This window comes from Ammodytes marinus (assembly GCF_949987685.1).
Source record: "Ammodytes marinus genome assembly, chromosome: 1".
In the NCBI taxonomy this organism is placed as follows: domain Eukaryota; kingdom Metazoa; phylum Chordata; class Actinopteri; order Uranoscopiformes; family Ammodytidae; genus Ammodytes; species Ammodytes marinus.
In genome coordinates this window covers 31,603,652-31,628,536 of record NC_137230.1, presented here as the reverse complement: position 1 = coordinate 31,628,536, position 24,885 = coordinate 31,603,652, and the positions used below count along the sequence as shown (strand labels likewise).

At 38.7% G+C, this 24,885-nt stretch overlaps 4 protein-coding genes across 4 annotated transcripts; 3 read left to right on the top strand and 1 right to left on the bottom strand.

Annotated features, from left to right (window-relative positions):
• Positions 1-2,262: 2,262 nt before the first annotated feature.
• LOC307266360 (chymotrypsin B-like) lies at positions 2,263-3,057 on the top strand (the record flags this gene model as incomplete). Its single annotated transcript, XM_080048356.1, has 1 exon — positions 2,263-3,057. One exon carries the CDS (start codon positions 2,263-2,265, stop codon positions 3,055-3,057), a length of 795 nt encoding a protein of 264 aa, XP_079904482.1.
• Positions 3,058-5,350: 2,293 nt separating this feature from the next.
• LOC307257355 (transcription factor E2F4-like) lies at positions 5,351-12,767 on the bottom strand. Its single transcript, XM_080036557.1, has 11 exons — positions 12,609-12,767; positions 12,162-12,322; positions 11,622-11,731; positions 11,364-11,519; positions 11,190-11,233; positions 10,740-10,804; positions 10,349-10,640; positions 6,536-6,718; positions 6,038-6,085; positions 5,883-5,927; positions 5,351-5,476 (listed from the first exon to the last, which is right to left on the bottom strand). Exons 1-11 carry the CDS (start codon positions 12,637-12,639, stop codon positions 5,373-5,375), a joined length of 1,239 nt encoding a protein of 412 aa, XP_079892683.1. The 5' UTR covers positions 12,640-12,767; the 3' UTR covers positions 5,351-5,372.
• Positions 7,373-8,167, top strand: LOC307248300 (chymotrypsin B-like; the record flags this gene model as incomplete). Its single annotated transcript, XM_080024700.1, has 1 exon — positions 7,373-8,167. The coding sequence occupies one exon, from the start codon at positions 7,373-7,375 to the stop codon at positions 8,165-8,167; it is 795 nt and encodes a 264-aa protein (XP_079880826.1).
• Positions 12,768-20,160: 7,393 nt separating the features above from the next.
• LOC307255713 (lysosomal protective protein) lies at positions 20,161-24,775 on the top strand. The gene is made up of 11 exons (XM_080034464.1): positions 20,161-20,430; positions 21,012-21,123; positions 21,539-21,676; positions 21,770-21,928; positions 22,260-22,351; positions 22,739-22,823; positions 22,923-23,075; positions 23,164-23,309; positions 23,617-23,779; positions 23,862-23,951; positions 24,061-24,775. Exons 1-11 carry the CDS (start codon positions 20,258-20,260, stop codon positions 24,142-24,144), a joined length of 1,395 nt encoding a protein of 464 aa, XP_079890590.1. The 5' UTR covers positions 20,161-20,257; the 3' UTR covers positions 24,145-24,775.
• Positions 24,776-24,885: the final 110 nt, after the last annotated feature.

The following is a 24,885-nucleotide window of genomic DNA, read 5'->3' as shown; positions in this document are numbered from 1 at the left end:
GGATAATTTGAAGAAGCATCTAAAATTTGACTCTGCAGTCAATAAATGCAGTTTTTAAATGCTTCTCCAAATGCACACGCCACTTTACAGTTCTTCAGTTCGTGCATTTTATATACCGTAGTTTATACTACTATAATAGTTGTAAACAGATTTGAAGCAATACTGATAAGAACGTTTTGTTGGGCATATTATAGAACTCAATACTTGTAGATATTTTCAACAATGTTTTCGATATTTCACTGAGTTGGCAGTAGGCCTATTCTGATGTTAGTGTAGGCCTAAGTGTAGCCTATAACTTGTGGATACAAGTGGAAAATAATGAGGATATTGTATGTACATATTTCCATTTTACAATAGCCTATTCTATTTAAAAAAAATCTAATATATATATTTTCTTCTTTCCTTCAACAACTGCTCCTGTAATTGGTGGGCATGACAATTATTCAAATGTTGTCACTTGCACAATACTTTTGTTTATGTCGAATAGGCTACCTGTAAAACTAATGAAATCCAGACTCAAATGTTAGACGATTTTGAACATGGCTAAGAACATTATACCTGTATCAGCATGAACCAGCAGTAAGGACCATATTATTTTGCAAGGTGTTTTGTAACCTTATCTATACAAATGAGGTGGACAAAATATTCAAAATCATTAATTTTTTATTTGTAATAATCAAATAACTATATAAAAAAACAGATATGTACATTTCCAGAGTAGATATTTTTATCTTCTGAAGTCTTAACACAGGAGTGAATGGTTAAACGTTGAGCATGGGGAGGTCGAAGAGGTCGCTCTCTTCCAGGTTGTAGGCATAGTCACGGGCAGACGGAGGTGGAGATAGACGGAGGAGTGGAGAAAATACTGAGGAGCAGAGGTAAACAAATTATCTATAAAAACTTACTTTAAATACAATCATATAATAAATAGGAATATATTATGTATTAACAGGTGCACCTTAAAAAAAATCATGGAAAATTAATTTTTTCTGCAATTTAATTCAAATAATATTTTGATATTCTAGATTAATTAAAAATAAATAAGAAATGTAACAGCTCATTTTGTTTTCCAGCATCTAAAAAGAGACCAAACAAATAAAATAAATAATGTAATATTGTGAGATACTAGATATTGGATTTCCGTGAGCTGTAAGATACGACGAGATAGGCTAGAAATATTTCAATTTGTGTGAAAAATAAAACTTTTCCATGATATTCTAATTTTAGATGCACCTGTATATTTGCTCAGAAGATTGAAGGGCACCTACCTTCAGAAGCCATAAGCTCAGAGAGGAGATCTTCTTTTTTGATAATACATTTGTATAAAGTCAAATATATCTGATATCTCAACAACACAGATAATTTTTTTATTTATTTATTTTTTGTGAAAACATAATTTTTGTTTATTGTATTTCCATGCTTTTTATTTTGTTTTGTATGTGGATATGTCTGAAATAAACTAAATCAAATCAAAAAAAAAATCAAATCAAATAAACAGAATTTAATAAACATAAATTATCCAGAGACACAATATACAGCGGTATACAGTACCTTTGGCTGGATTTAGTAGTTCCCTCAGTTCTTTTGATAAATCTCGCACTGAAAAAAGAAAAGGGATATGTGAAAGCAACTCAGCAGCACTGCAAGAAACAAGCATGAGGCATGAAAACATTATTGTATGAGCAAAGTATGCAAGAAATTATCAAAAGTCACTGCATTTCTTCTCTTCAGGAAAGGAAAGATATCAGAGTTTTATATTAACTGTCACAACAGAAAACTTAAATGATCCAAGGAATTTCTGGAAAGCCATTAATTCTTTATCTGCTTCTAAGAACTCATATGAATGACCTTCTTCTATTGAAATGCTAAACTGTTCTAATGAATATTTTATTTCGTCTGGGTTCTTAAATTTGAGTAACAGTTCTGTTGATGTATATCTTACCCCTTTTACCGTTACTGAGGTTCACAAAGCATTAAAGCAATTGAACCCTAGAAAACTGTCCAGATCATTTGGAACCTATGTTTTTAGACTGCTGTATGTGTTTTGGGGTTAGAAAGAGTAGGGACGTTTTGCTGTGTTGGTCGAAAGGATTTCTCAGCCAATGAGAAAGCTGGATTTGGGGGCTAATGACGCGTGGGAACCCGGAGCTGCATCAAACCTGATGTACAGCTGGACACACATACGGGCTGCTCTGATTGGCTCAGCCCCGGCTGGTTCATGTATATAAAGCAGCTTCTCCTTCATCCCATCATCATCTAACCATGGCTTTCCTCTGGATCGTGTCCTGCCTGGCCTTCGTCAGTGCCGCCTACGGCTGTGGCTCCCCCGCCATCGCCCCCCAGGTCAGCGGCTACGCTCGCATCGTCAATGGAGAGGAGGCTGTTCCTCACTCCTGGCCTTGGCAGGTGTCCCTTCAGCAGTCCAACGGCTTCCATTTCTGCGGTGGATCTCTGATCAATGAGAACTGGGTGGTGACAGCTGCTCACTGCAACGTCAGAACCTACCACCGTGTGGTCGCTGCAGAGCATGACAAGGGCTACGGCTCCAACGAGGAGGTCCAGGTCCTGAAGCCCGCTCAGGTCTTCACCCATCCCGGCTGGAACCCCCGCACCATCAACAATGACATCACCCTGATCAAACTGGCCTCTCCCGCCCGCCTCAACACCAAGGTGTCCCCTGTGTGTCTGGCCGAGTCCAGCGACGTGTTCGCTCCTGGAATGACCTGTGTGACCTCTGGATGGGGACTGCAGCGCTACAACGCTCCCTCCACCCCCAACAAGCTGCAGCAGGCCTCTCTGCCCCTTCTCTCCAACGACCAGTGTAAGCAGCACTGGGGAAGCCAGATCTCCAGCGTCATGATCTGCGCTGGTGGAGCCGGAGCCACCTCCTGCATGGGAGACTCTGGAGGCCCCCTGGTCTGTGAGAAGGACAACGCCTGGACTCTGGTCGGTATCGTGTCCTGGGGAAGCAGCCGTTGCTCCACCTCCACTCCTGCCGTCTACGCCCGCGTCACCGAGCTGCGTGGATGGGTCGACCAGATCCTGGCTGCCAACTAAACCCCTAACCCCCTAGGCCCACTGCAATGTGTGTACTATCAATCATAATAAAAGATTATTTTCAAGAAACAAACATGAGGCATGAAAACATTATTGTGTGAGCAAAGTATGCAAGAAAAGAAATTATAAAAATGTCACTGCCGAAACATTAACCACTGATGTGCTATAACTGATAAACTGTTCATCAGTAAGTAAAAGGAAGAGTTTGTTTATCCAGTTTGATTGGTTTATTGTCCAATTCGCCCCGGAAAAAATTGAGCAGACGCCGAAACCAATGTTGTGTACGCAAGGTGCGCTCCCAGTGTGGCTAACCAATGATATGCAGAGCTATTTGCGCACTTGTGTTGCGTTATGAGGCACTTCCACATCCAGTGTGTTTCCAGCATAAGAGGTTAATGTGACTACATGTGTAGAAATGCTTTTGATGAGATTTCAGACTGGGATGTTGATGCCATTATCAGTTTAGTAATTAATGTTTCTTTTATCCTTTGCAGGAATGACGCATCAATGAGTTCAGCAGGACGTCATTAACTGACATTCACTTGACATGACCTGTCAAGTGATGTGTATTGCCCGGTATTGCCTTGTCTTAAATATTTGGTTTTGGACTGTTAATTGAACTGTTGTATGGATACAATAAAAGCAGTTTGAAGAATGTGATAGTCACTTTTCACTTTATTCTGATCATGTTTAACATTAATGAGAACAATAAGTAAATTACCTTTAGAACACAGGACTAACAGTGAATAAATGTTTATGTTAAATAAAATGTAATATGAGTTTCAAAAATAGTTGTATCTAGAGTTGTATCCATTTTTTTAAATTCAATGTATGTGTATGAAAAACAATGCAGTCTTTGGAGTAGGCTACCATAGTATGCTACTATAGAGAGCATTATACACAGATAAAATAATAAGAACTAGGAACATTGCTTATTTAATTTTTTTAAAGTCATTTCATGACAGAAAAAGGGCATTACATTTTATCCTATGTAATATACTGTGAATGTGTGAAGTGTATAGAAACATAATTTGAGAAATGTATAGCCAAAGAAGAATTTCATTTTAATGTAACTCTATGTACCAAAATCCCTATTTTTGTATACATTTTGGGTATGAATTATGACAATGCCTGCTGGTGGTGTGGATTAAACCGATTATAAATTAAAATTCAGCCCATTATAAACTACAAAAGGATTTTTATCCTAACTGGAGCTGGCTGAGTGCCGGTTTGGATCCATTTTACCGATCCGGTCCAGAGTCAAATAAACTCTGGGCCAGTTCCATTACGGACCCGCTCCAGGTCTGGCCCACCTTTGGACTCATTGACCACAAATTCACCACATCCGTTCCAGAGCCGTCCGGAGCTGGCCCAGTAGGGGAGAACATTGTCAAGTTGACAAATAGGCCTATATAACTTACTGTAGCCTTGGCAGCTTGTCTAGTTTGGGATGCACTGGGTTGTTTTGATTTTGTTGCCCTTTTTTCCTTTGCATGCTAGCTGCCTTTTCCTGCTCTATTCTTTCCTTCTCTGGGGTGTCAGTGAGGATACAGCTTGACAATTTATTTCGTTATTGGGTTCCTGTTCTGGCTGTAGCCTTTGGATAACTTGTGACAACCAACCCCCCCAAAAATGTGACGCCCAACCCCAACTTGAATTTTTTGCTAGCATCAATGCCAACAACCATCTGACAACTAATTAGCTTGCTAACCACAATCTAAACTATAGTTTACCCTTCACACTTTTTATGGGTAACAAGTGTTTTGTTATAAACCCATTCTGTAAAAGCCTAGAAGAAAAATACTGAGGAGCTAAATATTTTCAATTTGACATGAAAAACACAAACAGTCCTCTCACCTCAAATTCAGCAGTCTAACTCCAAGGAAGACTATGTAGGTGACCTCTTATCCCAATTCTGGATATTTACATACCAAAATTTCACAGACAGCGCCTTCTGGTTCCGAGATATAACGATTGTGACAACCAACCCGTGTGACAAATTACCCCGTTCTCCCCTACCGGCCCAGTTGTGGAAAACGGATCCGCGACGGTATTGGCCCGTTGTGCGTAAGGACACCAGCCCGGGTCCGTTTTACGGATCTGGCCCGGAACTTCTGCTACCTCCGGGCCGGATTTGGGCCAGATGATTTTTGCTATCTGGAGTGTTTTGTAACCTTATCTATACGAATGAGGTGGACAAAATATTCAAAATCATTCATTTTTTATTTGTAATAATAACTATATAAAAAAACAGATATGTACATTTCCAGAGTAGATATTTTTATCTTCTGAAGTCTTAACACAGGAGTGAATGGTTAAACGTTGAGCATGGGGAGGTCAAAGAGGTCGCTCTCTTCCAGGTTGTAGGCGTAGTCACGGGCAGACGGAGGTGGAGATAGACGGAGGAGCGGAGAAAATACTGAGGAGCAGAGGTAAACAAATTATCTATAAAAACTTACTTTAAATACAATTATATAATAAATAGGAATATATTATGTATTTACATGTGCACCTTGAAAAAAAATCATGGAAAATAAATTTGTTATGCAATTTAATTCAAATAGTAATATTTTGATATTCTAGATTAATTAAAAATAAATAAGAAATGTAACAGCTCATTTTGTTTTCCAGCATCTAAAAAGAGACCAAACAAATAAAAGAAACAATGTAATATTGTGAGATACTAGATATTGGATTTCCGTGAGCTGTAAGATACGACGAGATAGGCTAGAAATATTTCAATTTGTGTGAAAAATAAAACTTTTCTATGATATTCTAATTTTAGATATACCTGTATATTTGCTCAGAAGATGAAGGGCACCTACCTTCAGAAGCCATAAGCTCAGAGAGGAGATCTTCTTTTTTTATTTCTACAGAATAAGGAAAGACATTGTTGATCATACATTTGTATAAAGTCAAATAAACAGAATTTAATAAACATAAATTATCCAGGGACACATTATACAGCGGTATACAGTACCTTTGGCTGGATTTAGTAGTTCCCTCAGTTCTTTTGATAAATCTCGCACTGAAAAAAGAAAAGGGATATGTGAAAGCAACTCAGCAGCACTGCAAGAAACAACCATGAGGCATGAAAACATTATTGTATAAGCAAAGTATGCAAGAAATTATCAAAAGTCACTGCAGAAACATTAACCACTGATGTGCTATAACTGATAAACTGTTCATTAGTAAGTAAAAGGAAGAGTTTTATATCTTCATCAGTTAAGATATGGGCCACAAGCAATATTAAAAAAAGCTTTTTACCAGCAGTAATGATTGTTATTAATGCATGGTGGTTTCAACTCAACATTTTTGATTTTACAGACGGTCAAATTAGCTCATCTAAAATGATCATTCAACAGCAGTTTAAAAAAAAGATTATCATGTCATATTCTCTTTGATCTTAACTTCAAGCTTACATTGAGTTAGTTTTCTCTATCAACAAGAACACAAGTGTTCAAATTAAAATACTCACTTTGAGATGCCTTAGACGTGTCCCGCTCGCGTGTTCTAAACAGTGGTGACTGAAGATAACTCTTGTCTTCGCTGTGTTTGTCAATAGCTGAAGCCTGACTTGAGGAGAAGCTGCTTTCAGTCTCTTTAGAAGCGTTCATGCCTGGGTTTAGTAGTTCCCTCAGTTCCTTTGATAAATCTCGCACTGAAAAAAGAAAAAAGAAAAGGGATATTTAAAAGCAACTCAACAAAACTGCAAGAAACAAACTTGAGGCAAAGGCAGTGAGGCTCTCTGGCTTCTCTATCGGCAGCTGAGAAACACATTTCTTCTCTTCAGGAAAGGAAAGATATCAGAGTTTTATATTAACTGTCACAACAGGAAACTTAAATGATCTGAGGAATTTCTGGAAAGCCATTAATTCCTTATCTGCTTCTTCTTCTTTTTCTTCTCTTGAAATACCAAACGGTTTTAATGAACATTTTATTTCGTCTGGGTTCTTAAATTTGAGTAACAGTTCTGTTGATGTGCATCTTACCCCTTTTACTCCTACTGAGGTTCACAAAGCATTAAAGCAATTGAACCCTAAGAAACTGTCCTTATCATTTGGAACCAAGGTTTTTAGACTGCTGTATGTGTTTTGGGGTTAGAAAGAGTAGGGACGTTTTGCTGTGTTGGTCGAAAAGGATTTCTCAGCCAATGACAAAGCTGGATTTGGGGGCTTATGACGCGTGGGAACCCGGAGCTGCATCAAACCTGATTTACAGCTGCACACACACATACGGGCTGCTCTGATTGGCTCAGCCCCGGCTGGTTCATGTATATAAAGCAGCTTCTCCTTCATCCCATCATCATCTAACCATGGCTTTCCTCTGGATCGTGTCCTGCCTGGCCTTTGTCAGCGCCGCCTACGGCTGTGGCTCCCCCGCCATCGCCCCCCAGGTCAGCGGCTACGCTCGCATCGTCAATGGAGAGGAGGCTGTTCCTCACTCCTGGCCTTGGCAGGTGTCCCTTCAGCAGTCCAACGGCTTCCATTTCTGCGGTGGATCTCTGATCAATGAGAACTGGGTGGTGACAGCTGCTCACTGCAACGTCAGAACCTACCACCGTGTGGTCGCTGCAGAGCATGACAAGGGCTACGGCTCCAACGAGGAGGTCCAGGTCCTGAAGCCCGCTCAGGTCTTCACCCATCCCGGCTGGAACCCCCGCACCATCAACAATGACATCACCCTGATCAAACTGGCCTCTCCCGCCCGCCTCAACACCAAGGTGTCCCCTGTGTGTCTGGCCGAGTCCAGCGACGTGTTCGCTCCTGGAATGACCTGTGTGACCTCTGGATGGGGACTGCAGCGCTACAACGCTCCCTCCACCCCCAACAAGCTGCAGCAGGCCTCTCTGCCCCTTCTCTCCAACGACCAGTGTAAGCAGCACTGGGGAAGCCAGATCTCCAGCGTCATGATCTGCGCTGGTGGAGCCGGAGCCACTTCCTGCATGGGAGACTCTGGAGGCCCCCTGGTCTGTGAGAAGGACAACGCCTGGACTCTGGTCGGTATCGTGTCCTGGGGAAGCAGCCGTTGCTCCACCTCCACTCCTGCCGTCTACGCCCGCGTCACCGAGCTGCGTGGATGGGTCGACCAGATCCTGGCTGCCAACTAAACCCCTAACCCCCTAGGCCCACTGCAATGTGTGTACTATCAATCATAATAAAAGATTATTTTCAAGAAACAAACATGAGGCATGAAAACATTATTGTGTGAGCAAAGTATGCAAGAAAAGAAATTATCAAATGTCACTGCTTTAACATTAACCACTGATGTGCTATAACTGATAAACTGTTCATCAGTAAGTAAAAGGAAGAGATTTATATCCTCATCAGTTCAGATATGGGCCAAATGTTAAAAAAGCTTTTTAGTAGCAGTAATGTTTGTTATTTGTTATTGTTATTTTCAATAAATCTCTCTGCACTTATCATATCAAAACAAATAACCCATATTTTTAATCTTTCCATCTCTTCTGGTATTGTTCCTAAAGTCTGGAAAAAAGCTCACGTCATTCCATTACATAAAGGGGGTGACAAAAGTGATCTTAACAATTACAGGCCAATTTCCAAACTCCCATGCCTGGCAAAAATTCTAGAATCAGTCATTAATACTCAGTTGAAATCCTTTTTATCCAGTGCTTCCATTTTGAGTCCATTTCAATCTGGTTTTAGGGCAGGCCACAGTACTATATCTGCTGTCACTTTGGTCTTAGACAACATTGTTACAGCTATCGATAAAAAAATGCACTGTGCAGCACTTTTTGTTGATCTGTCAAAAGCTTTTGATACTTTAGATCACCATTTGCTTTTAGAGAGGCTGCATGAAATTGGTTTTGATTATTCTACATGTAGCTGGTTTAGGGACTATCTCTCTGATAGACAGCAGTCAGTTAAGCTGGGAAGCTACCAAACTGAGTTTTTAACAGTTACAAATGGTGTTCCGCAGGGCTCAATTTTAGGTCCAGTCCTATTCACAATTTACATCAATAACATTGTTTCATCACTACAAAACTGCCATGCCCATTTGTATGCTGACGACACTGTACTGTATTGCATTTCTGATTCAGTGCAACAATCTGTTCAGAACCTACAGAGCTCTTTTAACACCCTGCAGAACTGTCTAGTGGATCTCAGGCTTGTCCTTAATATAGAAAAAACAAAATATATGTGCTTTTCCAGAGCAAGAATTACACATTTTAATGATCTTATTATTCACACAAATAATGGATCTCATATTGAAAGAGTCACTGAATATAAATATCTTGGCATCTGGATAGATGAAAAACTCTCTTTTACATTTCACATAAAAAATCTTGTCTGTCGTCTCCGACAAAAGATTGGCTATTTTTATAGGAATAAAGCCACCTTCCCGTTGTTCAGTAGGAAAAGGATTATTGAGGCAGTTTTTATGTCTGTCCTTGATTACGGTGATGTGGTTTATCGGCATGCATCTCGTTCATGCCTTAAACTCCTAGACTCTGTATTTCACTCTGCTTTGAGATTCATTACAGGAGATGCTTATGATACACACCATTGTGTTTTATATGAAAAGGTTGGGTGGTCCTCCCTTAAGGAGAGACGTGATGCACATTGGCATATTTTTATATATAAAGCTCTGACTGGAAAGCTACCACTATATTTGACAGAAATGCTGCTTATTTCAGATGGGCTTTATCAAACCCGCTCAACTGACATGCTCATGTTATATGTCCCCTATGCCCGGTCTGAGCTTGGTAAATCCGCTTTTAGCCATAGTGCCCCTGACTCCTGGAACAGCCTACAACATACAATTAAAATAAATACACTCATAACTGTTAACCAATTTAAAATTATTATTTTGAATCAGCCCCTCTACACTTGTAACTGTTTTAATTAGGCTATTATGTCTCTCATTCAATTGATCTGAATGTTTTAAATTGTTGTTGTCTGTGTGTGTGTGTGTGTGTGTGTAAACTTGTTATGTATTATTCTCATTGTATATTGTGTATATGTACAAACTCGACGTCATTGTAAAAGAGGGTCACCCCTCAATTGATCTTTCGAGGTTAAATAAAGGAAAAATGAAAAAAAAAAAAAATATTAATGCATGGTGGTTTCAACTCAACATTTTTGATTTTACAGACGGTCAAATCTAACTCATCTAAAGTAGTCATGTAACAGCAGTTTAAAAATATATATATATTATTATTTTAAGGCAGTCATATTCTCTCAGATCTTAACTTTAAGCTTACATTGAGTTGGATTTCTCTATCAACAAGAACACACTTCAGAAACTGTTCAAAATTTAAAATACTCACTCTGAGATGCATTAGACGTGTCCCGCTCGCGTGTTCTAAACAGCGATGAGTGAAGATTACTCCTGTCTTGGCTGTGTTTGTCAATAGCTGAAGCCTGACTTGAGGAGAAGCTGCTTTCAGTCTCTTTAGAAGCGATCATGGCCGATCTGGCTCTCTGTAAAATCTCTTCAGACGGTGGGACGGGCAGCACCACGGGAACAGAGCTGGCGGTCAGTTTGTTGAGCAGGACAACGTCTATCGGCCCATTGATGCTTTTGAGGTAGATCTGGTACTGTGCGGGGCTGTTCAGGACCTGAAAATATGTATGAGCAAAAAAACTAATTCAGCACATTTATATTAGACAAAATGGTAAAAAAAAACTATAAGTCGGCTCCAGTGTTGCAGAACTTACAGCTTTGGGAATGGGAACGTCTAGCTGTGTGCCAGATGGCGCTCGTACTGCCAAGAGAGTATTGTCTGTAAGGGAGAGGAGAGTGGGAAATATTTGGTCAGAAGAAGATAATTTAGTCTGGTCTCTTAAGTATTCTAACTTCAGTCAAATAAAATGTTATGGTTTTTTTGATGTCCAGCCGCTGTATTGATACAAGTGCCATCATGAATTTATGTAGCCCTTTGTCCAGCTGTGTTGATTCTAGTCCAACAAGGAAATTACACTGGATCTCTAGAACAACAGCTGATTCTGCGCTACAAACTATTTTATTTACCATTCACACTATACACTTAAATCTTAGTGATGAAATAATGTAATAATGACCTGCATGAAAAAGCAGTATCAAAAATTAGGCACAGAAATGTACAAAAGTAACTTGCTAAACAAGAGGGCAAGAGTGATTTTACTTACCGCTGAAGCAGCTGCAGAGATCCTCATGATTCACATAGGTCAGGGTTTGTTTAAGTTAAGGTTAATCTTGTTTGAGGAGGGGAGGGGGGGGGGGAAAGTGGAACATTTCCAACAAACACATACATTACATTTTCTGCAATCTTTTCTATGATTTTGTAAAAGTAAAAAGGATATTTGCTGCAGTCTTCCATCGTGTTCTTGATGCTCTGTTCAACCCAAACCTTGTGCTGGTCCAGAGTGAATTCCCTTTGCTCCAATTCATCCAGCTCAGACTGTATTCTGGCCTGTCTGCTGCTTGAGCCATTTGCACTCTCTCCTGGTAGTGCACCCCTAATTTAGATCAAAGAAAAAAAAAGCATAATGTATAATGTTGTCAAATTATATTTTGCACCAAACTCTGAACACACAAAAAAGGCAGGGTTACAAACTTACTTCCACTTCACAATGCTCTTTGATATTTTCATTATCAGACCAACGCCCTCCAGTACATTTGTGATGTCGTAGATTCGCCTTTTCTTTCCGACAGCGAGGATCCTGACAGCCTGAAATGACACACAGTGAAGACACATTTATCCACCACAGCCTCCTGAATCTCGTTCTAGGCTGGGGGAATATAAGTATCCTAAATGTCCAAAACCCACTTCAACAGTAGCATTCACTCAGCTGTTTAAGATGGATGTGCTTACAGTTTCAAGCTCTTGTTCCAAAGGAGGTTAAATGCACTTATGAACAGTCGCTTCAGACAGCAGCTTATCTGCCAAACGAATGTCAGGTTGAGGTTTTTACTGATATTTAATGAAAAATAGATCCTTATTCAAGAATGAGGCCTTATTATAACATTAATGAATTCAAGACGTTTAAGACTTTAAAATGATCTGTTAGGAAGTGTTGGGAACCACTCTTTACAGTCTATGGATGGGACCCAGTGAATGTTGCACTACGTGCCTGACTGGTCTCTGCTCCTGCACTTACATCTTTCAGGTCCAGCACTCCGCCTTCAGTTTCTCGTAATAACGCGACAAACCTCGTGGCGAGCAGATGAAGGCTCCGCTCACTTCTCCGGTGTTTAAGTGTTGGGTCTTCTTGGTCTGGCACGGTTGACTCTTCGTCGGGACTACCATCAAGATCCATTTCTGCTGGGCGACGTGAGAGAGTCAGAAAACAAAATAATCCCGCGGCTAACACAACCGAAAAATATTTTATTTTGAAATTACTCCAACTCATTTTGCTCTAGCGAAAGTTTATTGTGAAAGGTTAAGTACCGCCAACGGTTTGTGTAGCTTTAAGCGTTTAAACGACGTGTTTCACTTGTTATTTAAACCTGTATTCATCAGAAAAGAAAGCTACTCTATTGATACAAAGAGACTGCCTATGACATCGAAGAAAGCTTAAAAATGACAATGAATCATCTTGTTTTACCTGGATCTTTGTCGGGACCAGTGGTACACATAGTTGTTTCGGAGCTAACGTTAGCACACCGGACGACGACAACAGTTATAAATCTAACCTGAGGTATAAATTAAGGCAAACAAGTACATATGTTCACAGTTTACACCTTATCTTAAACCAATGTGTACAACAAAGTCCCAAATTCACGGCGATAGTCTCCCTCCTCCTCCCCTAAAGTTACGCGCGTAGAGCTGTATGTACCTGCCTTCAAAATAAAAGCCCACACGTTCGCCCAATCACAGTAAAACAATATTTCACTAACATGATATTACATTTTTAAAGGGTCACCGTCAGAACCCAATTATGATCCAAACACACACAGAAATATTCTAATGGTGGATTTCTACCCTTACTGTATTCATAGATCATACATAAATATATGTAAATGTTTTTGATGCCAAACCATTTTCTTACAAAAACACAAGTTATTATTTTTTATTTTATCAATGGATAAGTGGTATCAATGAATAAAGTGATACTTTCAAGCACATTGCAAATATATTTTGTATCATTTGAACAAAAAAACACAATTAGCCAAGGCTATCAGATTGAACTTCTACTGAGCTTTCTCAGTGAGGGATCTGATGTTTAGTTCTCACTGCAAGGTGATGATTGGGCCCAGGAAGAATACACATAGTCATATGGCGGGGTCACACTGGCTTTAATCATAAGTCTACAACCACCTCTGTCTTTAGACAGTTCAAGTAAAGGGTTGTTTTCTCAGTTCCCCAGATGGTCTGTCCCCCACCTGCAGGCGGACTCATCCCAACTAGAAATGAGCCCTATGAGGTAGTGTTCAATCAGCAGGAGTTTGGCTGATTGACAGGAGGTTTAACTGATGGTGCAGAAAGGGATTTACAGACTTAATGTTAGACAGGAAATATGTGTGACCTCATCTGCATTTAGAGTCAGGCAAATTGTGCTGTTGATGGATATTAAAATCCCTAAACAGGATCCTGGCAATGGTTACTGAGGAGTCGATACGCTGTAGGATGAATTGGAGGGCTTTATTTACTGCATCGTCTACATACCTGTTGGCTCTGTAGGGGCTATAGGAGTGCATATGTAATGGTTTGAAGGTTGGACAGGTCAAGGTGCTCAAAAGACATTGCCGCAGAGGGCATGGCGACGGGTCCAAAGTCACTTCCTGTGGTTCTTGATTGTTTGGGGGGGACAGGGATGATGGGGGAAGTCTTGAATCAGGCTGGGGCAGGGCATGTCTCCAGTGAGGTGTTAAACATGTCTGAAGGAAGTTGTGGAGAGTCCCAGGCCCCTGCTGTGGCAAAGTATTCGAAGCTGGTGGATTAGAACTGCTGGATGGTGTGATGGGGGATGGTGTCAAGAAGAGTCGACTAACCCATTGTCTTTCAAATAGACAGAACCTATTTGGCACTTCATACACTGTCTGTATTGTCTTTGTATTTGGAGTGCTCATGGTTGAGATTTTCTTTGAAATCACCAAGGACAAGGAGCATGTCCTGTGCCTCCTGATCGTTGGCCTACAGTGAAACATTACCACCAACAAGTATGAACGATAGTTGAATCAACTTTTTGAATGAAAAACTAAAGTCATAAGTCAAAGTCAAATGCAATAAGAAAGTAAAATACATTATTTTATTTTTTTAAAGAGAACATTTCAGTTCTAAGGAAAATATGGATCATGCATTTATTCAAGATAGCCTTTACATTCTCCACAAAGTACAATTTAGTTCCTATTATGGTTAATCCCAACCTGTCCCCTGTGAAAACAATATAATAAAATAGAAGAACTATAATTCACAGAATGCCTTTCGACAAGATGGGTCGAGATTAGCCTGTAGTGCCAGCTTAATATATTCAAATCAAATAGCCCAATATCACAAATAGCCATATTGTGTTTAAATTTGAAATTCTCTAACATATTTGCAATTAATGAAATAACCCAAGCCAATGCAGTGAACCAGGGCTGTCAATGGCCCTGGTGGCAGTTGTTTGAATCGCTCAGTTGTTTCAAATAGCTTGGGCTCCTGAGCTCCTGAACAAATGTCCCTCTGCAGAACAAACATTTCTGTGTCGACTCACTTTAAGTGGTTTGGTTTAGTTTGTTTTCCAATCACTGTTTTGTTATTCCCTGTTAAATGTTAATGTGCTCTATCAGTCCGTGTTCCAGGATAATCTAATTTCAATCATTCAATGTCAAAACTGTAATATAATTGCTTTGCCTTTGGCATGAATAGCCTCTAAAGTTGATTTGTACAATGAATTATTATCAGTTTGAGTTCCTTTACTTGTAGCCTACTTTAAATTTGTTCAATTGAATAAAAAAATACCATAACAAACTGACGATAACTCAATCAAACATGAACTTGCACAATTTCTTTTTGCGTTTATTTAGGCCTGGGGTGGCCCTCTTCACTTGTGTGTTTCTCCAATTGCCAACCACTGCTAATTGTGAGTATATGACAAATAAACAATATTATATTCCCTCCTGCTGCGGATGAGCATATACTGTCTATAAAGGATGAGACAGACCCATTGAAGGCGTGTCAGGCTTGTTTGAATGTTTAATCTTTGTGTAATAATATTTTTTATTACAGGTAGGCTACATTTTACAATATAAAAATTGTAAGTTATCCCCAATAGTTTTGCTTATAAAAATGACTTTATTGATTTGTTGAGTCTGCAGAGACAAGTACCAGCTAGTGACTATTTGGAGCTGCTATACAGTAGAGGGTTGTACCTAGGGTTGCAAAGGGGTGGAAAGTTTCCGGTAAATTACCGGAAACTTTCCGGAAACTTTCCACGGGAACTTTCGCTCGGGAATTTTGGGAATATTCAAAATTGGAAATTATAGGAATTAACTAAATGGCGGTAACTTAAATGATTTTTTTTTTCATACAAACATAAATCTAAACATTTAAACACTATGTTTGTTCATAGGCAGACATCCATGCAAAATAATACAATTAAAAAACATTACATTTGAACAGATTTAGGGGAGAGTGGCCTAAGTTGTGCCACTTTTTACTCAAAGTGACTTTAAAGTGAGGCCTTGACAGTAAAGTCTCCAACTCAAATATATACATATATTTCAGGGTGTTGTGTATCCCCGACAATAAAAACTTTGGATCTGGAATAAACTGTTGACGAAATATAGCTTTCGGAAAAAAGTTGTCTTGTGGCACAACTTGCCCCCGGTGTGGTGTAAGTTGTGCCATTGGAGAAAATACCATGGGGTAAATTGTGCCATTGATATATATCTCATAAACTGTATTGCAAGACACATCCATTACTTACTCCACTTACTTAAAACTCACCTAGGCTCTTTGGCACAAATCACCTCAACCCCAGAATTTTGGATAATAAGCATGATGCAGCAGTTTAGGGCTGACATCGTCCTAATTATATAGACACAAAGTGTAGCATACTAAAGCACTAAAACATGTGTCAAATGTTTTCAAACTTGTCTATAATTGTTCAGACACAATAATCAAAAAACATTGATCATGGAAATTTTACTTTGAAAGGCAAAACACAGTTTTTTGAGCTTAAATGTGCTTATTCCATGTTTCTCCCTTCTTTACAGGATGAGTCTTCTATGGTTATCTAGAAACAATGGGTGGCACAAGTTGCCCACTGGCACAACTTAGGCCACTCTCCCCTATTTGTAAGAAGAGCTTTATCAAGTTTTGATTATTTTATGAACAATCAATAATTTCCCTGAACAACAAAAAGATGCATGTTGAGTAAAATTTTACTCATCTGTCTGACCCATGGGGTCTGACTCCACCCATTCAATGAATAAAGTCAAATGCCCCCCATGTGATGGAGGAATGCACAGTGCATGTAGGGGGCATGGCCTCAGTACCCCTGCAGTAGGATGTGTGCTATGTGCAATTTGCCTAGTGTACTTGCATAAAATCTGGTTGTTTTAGTCAAGATTATGCTAAAATATATTGTCCCCAACTATATTTAAAATCACAGTTTAAGCCTCTGTAAACCTGGTCTAGCAAAAACAAATTTATGATATCAAGTTGGGTGTCTCAATAAACTTTAAAAAACAATCTGATTTGAAATGAAATGTTCATAAATATATTAAAACTTTGTGTAAAAAACTGTTTTTACAGTGTAGAACGTTTGTCTGGACTGAAATAACATAGTTGGGTGAATTTAGTGCATTTGGGTTGCTTTAAATTTAGTAAATTCCCGTTTATTCCCGTTAATTCCCAAAATTCCCGTTAATTCCCATAAATTCCCGTTAATTCCCATGGAAAGTTTCCAACTTTGAAAATTCCCGGAATTTTGCAACCCTAGTTGTACCCATTGATCACCAAGCCAACTCGGATAACATCAACATGTTCGACATTGATCGACCATATCTTTACAAATATTTTAGAGAGTAAAACCAAGAGTGGGGTGTTGATCAATGACATAAGTGACCATCTGCCAGTATTTCTTGTGTACAACAACAACTACAAGAGGGAAAAAAGGGAAAAACGGGAGAGTACATTCAAGTACAGAAGAGTACGGACAGAAGAGGCAATAAACACTTTAAAAAATGAATTATTAAATCAAAATTGGGAACCATTATATAAAGAAGAAAATATTGATAAAGGTTATGAAATATTCTTGGGGATATTTAAATTGTTGTATGATAAATATTGTCCAATAAAAGAAATTAAAATTAAATTAAAATATTCAGATAGTCCATGGATAACTAAGGGATTACAAAATGCCTGCAAAAAGAAAAATACACTATATAAAGAGTTTATAAAGCTTAGAACCAAAGATGCTGAACATAAATATAAGAAATATAAAAATAAACTAACTAACATTATGAGAATTAGTAAGAAAGAATATTATAGAAAATTAATAGATAATAATAAAAACAATATTAAAGGTCTATGGAAGATACTGAATAATGTTATTGGAAATGGTTCTAGACAAGTTAATTATCCGCATGAGTTTATTGAAAATGATATGACTATTGATAATATGGATGATGCAGTAAATGGCTTCAACCAATATTTTGTAAATGTTGGACCAATACTGGCTGAAAAAATACCTGTTCCTGTGAGATCTGATGACAGGATTAATGATTTCATAGACATTAATCCAAAATCAATGTTTCTAACAGCAGTGGAAGAGAGTGAAATTATAGAGATTGTCAATAAATGCAAAAATAAAACTTCTACTGACTATAGTGACATTGATATGAGAATAGTCAAAGAGGTAATTCACGGAATTTCGAAGCCATTAACGCACATCTGTAATTTATCATTTAAAACTGGTGAATTCCCAAGAAAAATGAAAATTGCAAAAGTCATACCGCTGTACAAAACTGGAGACAAACACCACTTCACAAACTACAGGCCTATTTCACTGCTTCCTCAATTCTCAAAAATCTTAGAAAAAGTATTTGCTGCTAGACTTAATAAATTCATCAATAAACACAATTTACTAACTGACAGCCAATACGGATTCAGACCCAACCGATCCACTTCATTAGCAGTCATTGAGCTAATTGAAAAGATTACAAATTCCCTGGACCAAAAGAAATATGCAGCTGGTGTTTTTATTGATCTCAAAAAAGCATTTGATACCATAAATCATGATATATTAATTAATAAATTAGAACGGTATGGTATCAGGGGGGTTGTATTAAACTGGCTGAGGAGCTATCTACAGAACAGGCAACAGTTTGTGAAGATGGGTGAATACGTGTCAGCTTGTTTGGACATTGCTTGTGGGGTCCCCCAGGGGTCAGTGTTAGGGCCAATTCTTTTTATTCTCTACATAAATGACATATGTAAAACATCAAATATTTTACAATTTGTGTTATTTGCAGATGACACAAATATTTTTTGTACGGGAGAGGACTTGCAGCAGCTTCTGGAGTCAATTACTTCTGAAATGAGCAAATTAAAAAGGTGGTTTGACAATAATAAATTATCATTGAATTTAAGCAAAACAAAAATCATGTTGTTTGGAAATTGTAATTTAAATAGTGATATAAATGTCAAGATAGATGGTGTTAATATTGAAAGAGTGTATGTAAATAAATTCTTGGGTGTGACAATAGACCACAAGCTATGCTGGAAACCTCACATAAATCATGTTAAATCTAAACTGTCACAAAGCATCTCAGTCCTGGGTAAAGCAAAGCATATATTGGATCACAAATCATTGCATATTCTTTACTGCTCAATGATCTTACCTTATTTAATTTACTGTGTGGAGGTCTGGGGGACCACTTACAAAAGCTCACTGCTACCACTAGTCACACTTCAAAAACGAGCCATAAGAATAATCAATAAAGCTGGATATTATGATCACACCAACCTCCTCTTTTTACATTCCCGTATCATAAAGTTCAATGACCTGGTTGAATATCAAGTTGCACAAATCATGTTCAAAGCTAGAAACAAACTGCTACCAGGTAACATTCAAAAACTTTTTTTTGACAGAGAGGGTGGTTATAATTTGAGGGAACAGTTAAACTTTAAGACACTGGCTGCACGCATGACTTTAAAATGTCATTGCATTTCAATTGGTGGTGTGAAACTGTGGAATGGTATGAGCACGGAGTTAAAGCAATGTCCAAACATGATTCAGTTCAAAAAAAAATTCAAAGCAATGATTTTTAACAGGTACAGGGATGAGGGAGAGATTTAAGACGGAAAGTATATGTATGTGTGGATATGGATATGTGAGTTGTACAAATATGGAGATATGGACGTATGAATTGTGTTGATGCATACGGTGGATGTATTTTTGTATGGATGTATGTAGTGGATATTTCATTTCATTTTTCGTTTGACTTTTGTTTATCCTCGGGAGACCAATTCAGGGGTGTCCCTCATTTGCAATGGCGTCGAGTATATATGGATATATGGATTGTATAAATATAAAAAAATATATATATATATAAAAAATTATTATAAAGTTATTGAGCTGTGGAAAAGGGGTAGGATTAAATAAGTTTATACTTCTTCCTACTCCTTTTCAGGCATATCAATTCAATGTTATGTTTATTTTGTTTATTTTTATTTGTGAAATCATTTGAACATATTCTTTGTGTTGTGTTTTCATGCTTTTAGTTTTTCTTTTTTTTTTGATATGTCTGAAATAAAGTTTAATCAATCAATCAATCAATCAATCAAATATTTTTTCAGTCTTTCCAAAAAAAAATTGGGAAAAAATAGGTGCCTTGAGACTTTTAAATTAACTTGACCCCCCTTTTATTTTAATTATATTTATTTATTTATGTTTATTCTTTTCAATCCATTTTATAATCTTTTTGCCTTTTGACTAGTTGGTTTTGACTATTTTATTGTATTTCTAGCGTATGCTACTCACGAATGATTTGTGACATGTTATTGTTACGTGATATAAAAATGCCTGTATTGAATTTGAATACATTGAATTAAAAAAAGTTTGTTGTAGGCTACTTCCTCGTGAAGTCAAGTGTAGTCACGTGATCCACAGCTGCAGTCATATGACTACATTCTTCTACAAGCGCCGCTGCCATTGAAGCCGTTAAAGGAAGTTATATATCGCTGCAGTACAGACAGAGAACCTCGTCTTTCTCCTAAACTCATGAGAGCTGTTTTGTAACGTGTCCTTCGTTTAGTTCAATAATGTCCTCCGGGGGTCTGTTGTTGGCGTGTTTGCTGGCCGTGTTTCAGCTCGGATGTCGGGCTCAGTACGACCCAGACGAGGTGACCCAACTACCGGGGATGATGTTCAAACCGAACTACCGACAGTGGTCCGGATACCTGCAGGCTCGGCCCGGGAAGTTTTTCCATTATTGGTAAGTAGACAGTAACCAGTTGGCTTCCTGCAGTTAATGAATATTAACCTCTTTGTGCTTTGCCTCAGTCTGGAGTGAAATGTTAACACACAGGATGTGAACCATGACAATCAATCTACAAATCTGTAGGCTACAGTGTGCACAGGCGGTGTTTTTTCCGTCTGCAAATTCAAGCGACTCACGTCACCCTGCAGGGTCTCTGTAGTCATAGACATTTTTACATTATAACAAAGGGTTAGTTATTTGATTGATAGGCCTACTGTCAGGGGTGCACATCGTTTTGAGTGCATAGCACACTGAACAAACATGTGTAAACTGTAAACAACAACAAACAACTTTCAAACCTCACAGACCATAGTAGTGCTTTTACTTTATCACTTTAAATAGGTTTTCCAATTCCTGCTAATACTTGTATACTTTTACTGAAAAGTGTTTTTATGAATGTATTTTACTTAATGGATTATTTTTTACATTACTGCATTGGTTCTTTTACTAACAGGATAGGAGTACTTTTAGTTTTAAATAAAGCTCAAGTTGTCATTGGTGTAGAGGTCATTATTAACCCTGATCTCCTTTTTTAGGTTTGTGACGTCTCAGCGGGACCCTGTCAAAGACCCTCTGGTGCTCTGGCTGAATGGAGGCCCAGGCTGCAGCTCACTGGATGGGTTCCTGTCAGAGAACGGACCGTTTCATGTGAGCGTGCTTATCAGTTCAGTAACTTCACTGGGCACTAATTATAAAGCAGCTGTGATTTATTATTGATTATCTGGCAGCATCTGAAGTCCTCCTGCATCCACACTATTCACTATTCACACTTTACTTTAGTATTACCACGTAAACATCTTGTCAATGATTGTAGTCCTTTGTGATGTTCTATTATTTTCTGTACATGCGACATCTATTGCTTGATGTCTGTCCTGGGAGAGGGATCCCTTCCTCCGTCAACTCTCTGACTCTTTTATTACTGGGAGTTTTTTCTCAGCCGAGCTAAGGGTCTAAGGGCAGGGTGTCATACTGTACGGAATGTGAAGCCCACTGAGGCAAATGTCTACTTATGATATTGGGCTATAGAAATAAAACTGATTTGATGGATGCATTTTCTTTTCAGGTAAATGATGACGGGGCCACTCTGTATGAGAACAAGTTTAGCTGGAACAAGATTGCCAATGTGCTGTATGTAGAATCCCCTGCAGGAGTGGGATATTCCTACTCTGATGACCAGAAGTACGCCATAGACGATGACCAGGTGAGTTGAGTTAAAGACACTGATGGGACTACCCTATTTATGAAAAGCTTGGAAACGGCTTCTCCATAACATAGGCCTATGTTCTTCTCCTAGGTTGCTGATGATAATTACAAAGCCCTGCAGAGTTTCTTTAAAAAGTTCCCAAACTTCACTCAGAATGAGTTCTTCATATTTGGGGAAAGTTACGGTGGGATTTACGCACCGACCCTCAGCCTGCGCGTGGCCACTGGAGAAGCTAAAATCAACTTCCAGGTGAGCGGCTTCATGCAACATCAAATGTGCAAATTAACTAAAGTACATTTACTCAAGTACTGTACAATTTATTTGATTTTCTGCAACGTTGATGCTTCCTTATCCACTTCATTTGATAACATTAGTTAACAGTAAATTTCCATATTTGATGCAAACACTTTAGTAATTTTACCAATATTTCTTAAATAAATGCAAACTTCTCTTGAGCCTCAGACGTGTTGCTCTTTAGCACCACCAACTGCTCAGTATCGATACAAACACCAGAATGCAGTTTCTTGATGGTGATGTTGTTCTGCCTCTTTAACTCCCTCGAATATATTTTTGTATTCAGGGCTTTTCAGTGGGAAATGGTCTCAGCAGCTTTGCTTTCAACGACCAAGCTCTGATCTACTTTGGATACTACCACGGACTCTTTGGAGAAGAGTAAGTGGAACTTGGTTTTACTTTGAGGGGATGTGTTTTAAAAAGAGGTGCTGTTGTGTTACCTTTCGTTCATTCAGCAATAGACACCATATTGATAACATGATGCATTTGAATTAAAAACCATCAGGAATCAGGATCCACAAAAACATGAATTCTGTGTATAAATGATTTGTTCATCTAAAAGTTTAGATTAGCTGTTACAAGGATCAGCAGAGTATTGTTTAAAAAAAAGTTAACTTTTTTAAACTTAATGTCACAGTTGTAATTCTGCCAATAAAATGAATGCTTGTGTTTTGTATCACTATCGATAGCATTGACTGTCAAAAAGTGACTCCTGTATTTAGTTGATGGAGTGATTGTCATTTTAAAGCTATATTTTATGTGCAGTTTGTGGCGTGATCTGAACACAAATTGCTGTGACAAGGGGAAGTGTAACTTCTTCAACTCCAGTTCAGAGACCTGCATGACGCAGGTACGTGGGCACTATTACTTTACAATTCAGCCAGGACTCTCTGTTGCTTTCCCAATGAAAGATTTCAGATTGTTCAACTTTGTCCTGGTCTCCCTTAAGGTGAGCGTGGCCTTTGGTATTGTGTATGATAGCGGTCTTAATGAGTACGCCCTGTACTTGGATTGTGAGGGTGATAGAAGATCCCACCAAGGCTACGAGATGACCATGAGTCACCTGTTTAAGAATGTCAGGAAATGGTCACACACCAAAAAGGTGAGTGTTTACCTCTGTGGCCTGTTCACATGCGCTTTAAATCCTTCGTTTGTCTTGTTATGTTAATGAAAAAATGATTTTAATTTAGCTTTTAGAAGGAGGACGTTCTTTCACTCGTCTGGCCGAAGTCCCTCCCTGCATCAACAGCACGGCTCAGAAGAACTGGCTGAACAGAGGAGACGTGAGGAAGGCGCTACACATTCCTGATGCTCTGCCACAGTGGGACCTCTGCAGGTATGTTACTGCACTATCAGGAATGTATTGACTGAGATACCACCTTTTTACAGGAAGGAAGCATCTTTGTGGGTGTTTCTTTGCCTGTAGTTGGTCTTGTATTGCAATATTTAAACAATTTGTTAAAACACAAATACTTCAAAATCTAAAACATTTAGGTATTTCTGCATCTCAATTAAGTTTTGGAGATGCAGAACTACCCAGGTGTCTTCTGAATAGCCGTAGTTCTTTAGAGAAGCCCGTCCTTTCTGTGTGCAGTGGGTTTAAGATGGGTCGATCATCATAATCCGCTCTTCTGTTCTCGTAGTGAGGCTGTTGGAGCAGGGTACACCACCCTGTATGCAACCATGAAAGATGTTTATCTGAAGCTGCTCTCAGTGGGCCTACGGGCCCTGGTCTACAACGGAGACACAGACATGGCCTGCAACTTCCTGGGTGACCAGTGGTTTGTGGAAGACCTTGGTCTGAAGGTAGGAACTTTTGATTTAAAAAATAAATAAAGGAAATATACTTTTTTTTTCTCTGAAAGACAATCACAATAAATGTTCACAGGCGACCACTAAGTACCAGAGCTGGCTCCATGACGACCAGGTTGCCGGATTCTACCAACAGTTTGGAAACCTGACGTTCCTCACAGTCAAGGTAACAGCTAGTGCTTCGTATCTGCCTTTTAAAAAGCACGATTATTATCATGTTTTTACTTTGATGATAGAGTTGCATTACTGTGACACATCGCTCTTCTGTGTTTCAGGGTGCAGGGCACATGGTTCCTCAGTGGGCTCCAGGTCCAGCGTTCCACATGTTCCAGTCTTTCATAACAAATGGCCCCTACTGAGTACATACTCCTAATGCGAACCTGCACTCAGCACTTGTTGGATGTAACAATCTCAGGGATTTTAAAGGGAAAAGCACTTATAATATCACTTGTAAAGTTCAAAGATTATCTGCAGTTTTTTTTTCTTTTTTGAAGAAACAAATCCATTTAAATCTTTACATGTAACATGGAATTGCATTGGTAGAAAGTTTAAAACCTTTATGTGAAGGAAGAAAAATGAGGCGTTTAAAGGCTTGACTACAATACAATGGAGTGTGTGTTTGCCACCATTTGGATGCCTGAGATGATCCTTTGAGTTTGTCTTTTCTGAGAACCCGCTCTGGTGCAAATTGTGGGACAGGGCAGGATTTGCATTGCGCTGCTTGAACGTACAAAGTACAAGCTTTGATTGAAGCTTTGTTTTCAGCAGTGCGTGAGTATTTGGAGATGGACATTGTTGACTTTGCTCTGTCACATTGGATTTTAAATAAAATATAACTAAAAATACATATTGAGCTTTGATTCCTATGTTGTCTGTCAGTTTGAAAGGGCCACAAATGATTGCATTTGTTAAAAATGGAAAAATGCTTAAGCCAGTGCAGTTCATTTCCTATCTAATGCACTGAATAAAGAGCCAAAACAAAGTCTTGTCCTAATAATTAGACTATAAGGACGTTTTCAGTGGCACTGATGCAAAGCTGAATATTGATTTCTGACATTTTGTAAAAGTGTTTCGAGGTCATTATTCTGAGCTAAAATAAA